Source organism: Callospermophilus lateralis, chromosome 11 (genome assembly GCF_048772815.1).
Source record: "Callospermophilus lateralis isolate mCalLat2 chromosome 11, mCalLat2.hap1, whole genome shotgun sequence".
Taxonomy (NCBI): domain Eukaryota; kingdom Metazoa; phylum Chordata; class Mammalia; order Rodentia; family Sciuridae; genus Callospermophilus; species Callospermophilus lateralis.
This window is the reverse complement of record NC_135315.1, coordinates 20,999,229-21,002,217: the sequence shown is the minus strand read 5'-3', so window position 1 is coordinate 21,002,217 and position 2,989 is coordinate 20,999,229. Positions and strand designations below refer to the sequence as shown.

At 50.1% G+C, this 2,989-nt stretch overlaps 1 protein-coding gene across 1 annotated transcript; it reads left to right on the top strand.

The window, feature by feature from the left end:
* Positions 1-390: 390 nt before the first annotated feature.
* On the top strand, positions 391-1,017 carry LOC143410471 (uncharacterized). The gene has a single exon (XM_076871356.1). It carries the CDS (start codon positions 391-393, stop codon positions 1,015-1,017), a length of 627 nt encoding a protein of 208 aa, XP_076727471.1.
* Positions 1,018-2,989: the final 1,972 nt, after the last annotated feature.

Below are 2,989 nucleotides of genomic sequence, written 5' to 3'. Positions count from 1 at the left end.
TCAGTCTTTCCCAAGACACACATGATGTACTCTGACGTTGACACTGAAGCCCAGCAGCAAGGGGCAGAATGTCACGTGACACGTCTCTTTGAGGAAGGAGAGCTAGAAAGACACTTGAGAGATGATCCAGGAAGAGCTGACAAATGAATCCTAACCCATCAGGGGAAGGAAATCCTGTTCTCCATTCCACCTGAAATTGGCCCCAAAATGAGTGAGCCTGATTGAATAATAGCCTGTTTACTAATACAAACAATGACAAGGAAGGGATGTTGCATATGAAGACAGCAGCCCCTTTGCAGGGTATAAAAGGGGACGTGGGTCAGAGAGACCTCCAAACCTTCCAAACCCACCTTCCTGGAAACACCCCCAGAACCTCCAGTCTCTGACACCATGTGCAACTCCTGTTGTGGCTCCTGCTGCTCTGGCCAGGGCTGTGGCTGCTGCCAGCCCAGGTGCTGCCAGACCACCTGCTGCAGGACCACCTGCTGCCGCCCCAGCTGCTGTGGCTCCAGTTGCTGCAGCCCCTGCTGTGGAGGTTCCAGTGGCTGTGGCTCCTGTTGCTGCCGCCCCATCTGCTGTAGGACCACCTGCTGCCGCCCCAGCTGCTGTGGCTCCAGCTGCTGCAGCTGTGGTGGGTCCAATGGCTGTGGAGGTTCCAGTGGCTGTGGCTCCTGCTGCTGCCGCCCCATCTGCTGTAGGACCACCTGCTGCCGCCCCAGCTGCTGTGGGTCCTGCTGTGGTGGCTCCAGTGGCTGTGGCTCCAGTGGCTATGGCTCCTGCTGCTGCCACCCCATCTGCTGTAGGACCACCTGCTGCCGCCCCAGCTGCTGTGGCTCCAGCTGCTGCAGCCCCTGCTGTGGTAGTTCCAGTGGCTGTGGTAGTTCCAGTGGCTGTGGCTCCTGCTGCTGTCGCCCCACCTGCCTCCAGACCACCTGCTGCAGGACCACCTGCTGCCGACCCTGCTGCCGACCCTGCTGCTGTGTGGCCAGCTGTTGCCGCCCAAGCTGCTGCTGCTAGTCTCTGTGCCACCAGCCCAATTGGTGCTAGCTGCATCACCACTTCATTCCTCTCCTCCTGCTCCACTGCTTCTTGTGCTCAGCACCCACACCTGCCCCCACCCCCAACCCCACCCCAGTGCTCTTCAACCAACAGACTTGATGGAGTCCATCTCTGGGCACAGTCAGCACAGGCCACTTACAAACCTTCATTCCAGTGGGTGGTTTGATAGCGTTTGGCCTCCACATGGGTAGCCCCTCCTCCACCACGTTATCAGCTGTCTCCCAAAAGGAGTTCTCTTTTCCCTAAATCTGTCTGCTCTCATGTTACCCCATGGAACCAACTGCTCTGTGTTATATTTCCTTGTGTCAATAGAATCCTACATCTTCAATAAATGTAACTTAGACCTGCATATAAACATAAAGCTATGGTGTCTCTTTGTTTTTCCTTTTTGAATTTTTGTCCTTCTTTGTCACCCTTTTTGGTAGTTCATCTCTAAACATTGAGAAATCATAGCATACAATTTGAGGTGAGCATTTCACAACCTAATACAGGAAGATAGTTTGGAAAGCAAGCACCTGGTCCTCCCTGCCCGAGGACCTTCTTGGGATAAAGACCAAGCTCTGTTCACAGGGTTCAAGCCCCCAGAACAGGGTTCAACCAGTGAATGGGGATTGGTGCACAGCTTCCCCCTGGGTGAGCCTTCTGGTCGACCAGAGATCTTCCCTGAGGTTGGAGCTCAGAGACCTTCAGGAATGGTCTCTTCATTATGTCACTCTCTGCTGTCTTCCCTCTCCACATTGGAACATTTTCCACCATCCCTATAGTGTTTCCTGGGTTCAATTTGCAAATAAATTCTTGGATCCCAAACCCCAAATGAGGATCTGTCTGAGCATTTATCCAGGCGAGTTATCTTGTTTTCTTACTCTCAGTGTGCCTGGTCCTGAACAGCTTTTCGGGCAACATGGATGGTTGCCTTATCATCAAGTCAATTCTAGGTTTGACTGTCCATTAAACTCATAAGTCCTCTGAGCAAGTATTGTTTCTTACTAATTTTCAGAGTAGTCGTTGTGAATGCTTTCTTTCACTGCATCTGAGGTATATACAAAGATCACTTTTCTTAAGAAGCTACCACCCAAGGGCTCACTAAAAACAACCTGAATTGGAGGTTTCCTTATTTTATTTTCTTCTGTTTTGTTTTAGGAAAGGTGAATGAAGAAGAGCTTTCATGAGATATTTAAAAGGAACTGTGGGAGACAAGTCAGACTCCCTCGTGGGACACATTCTGTGATTTCTACCCACTCTGATTTTCCAGGAAGTCCTACACACTGAAAGGTAGAATATCTCTGCTTCTCGTGAGGTGCCGAGGCTGGACCTTAGCCCTTTTACTCAGTTGTGGTAATCTGTGGATGATCCCATGGAAGGAGGTTTGGTTCAGATAGGGCAGAAATTTCCAGAAGAAGTGGCTTCTGGAGAACAGAGCCAGTAAGCAGCATGAGCCCAGTCTACTGTGTACACATCCAGCTTGAGGATGGGAGCACATTCGGGTGAAAGCTCTATGGGTAGGAAAGCATATGGTCCATTCCATCCACCCATTGGTCTTCCAATGTCTTCCCAACTAATTAGATAACATTTCTAGAGAAAGTGATCTTATGAGTGTTACTTGGCAGGATTTCGGCTGATCCAGTGGACTTGCCTGGAAAAGGCACCGAGGACTCACCCTCTGTGTTCTGAGCCTTCATACCCTGTATTCTTCTATTTGCCCATTTGCAGTTAAAACTGGAACAATATTTCCAGGGATAACACCTTCGTTCTCATATGTGCTAAATAGGCTTCTCTTCACCCCATCATGTAGCATTCCGGCTAATTTCTCCTGATTGTGAGCTCAGTTACGGGTGGGAATAGCTTCTTTTGTAGTCTGAGCGTCCATTGGCATGAAAGGCATCAAGTGATAAGGTGACATTACAGTAAGTAACATGGACCCTAACAAACA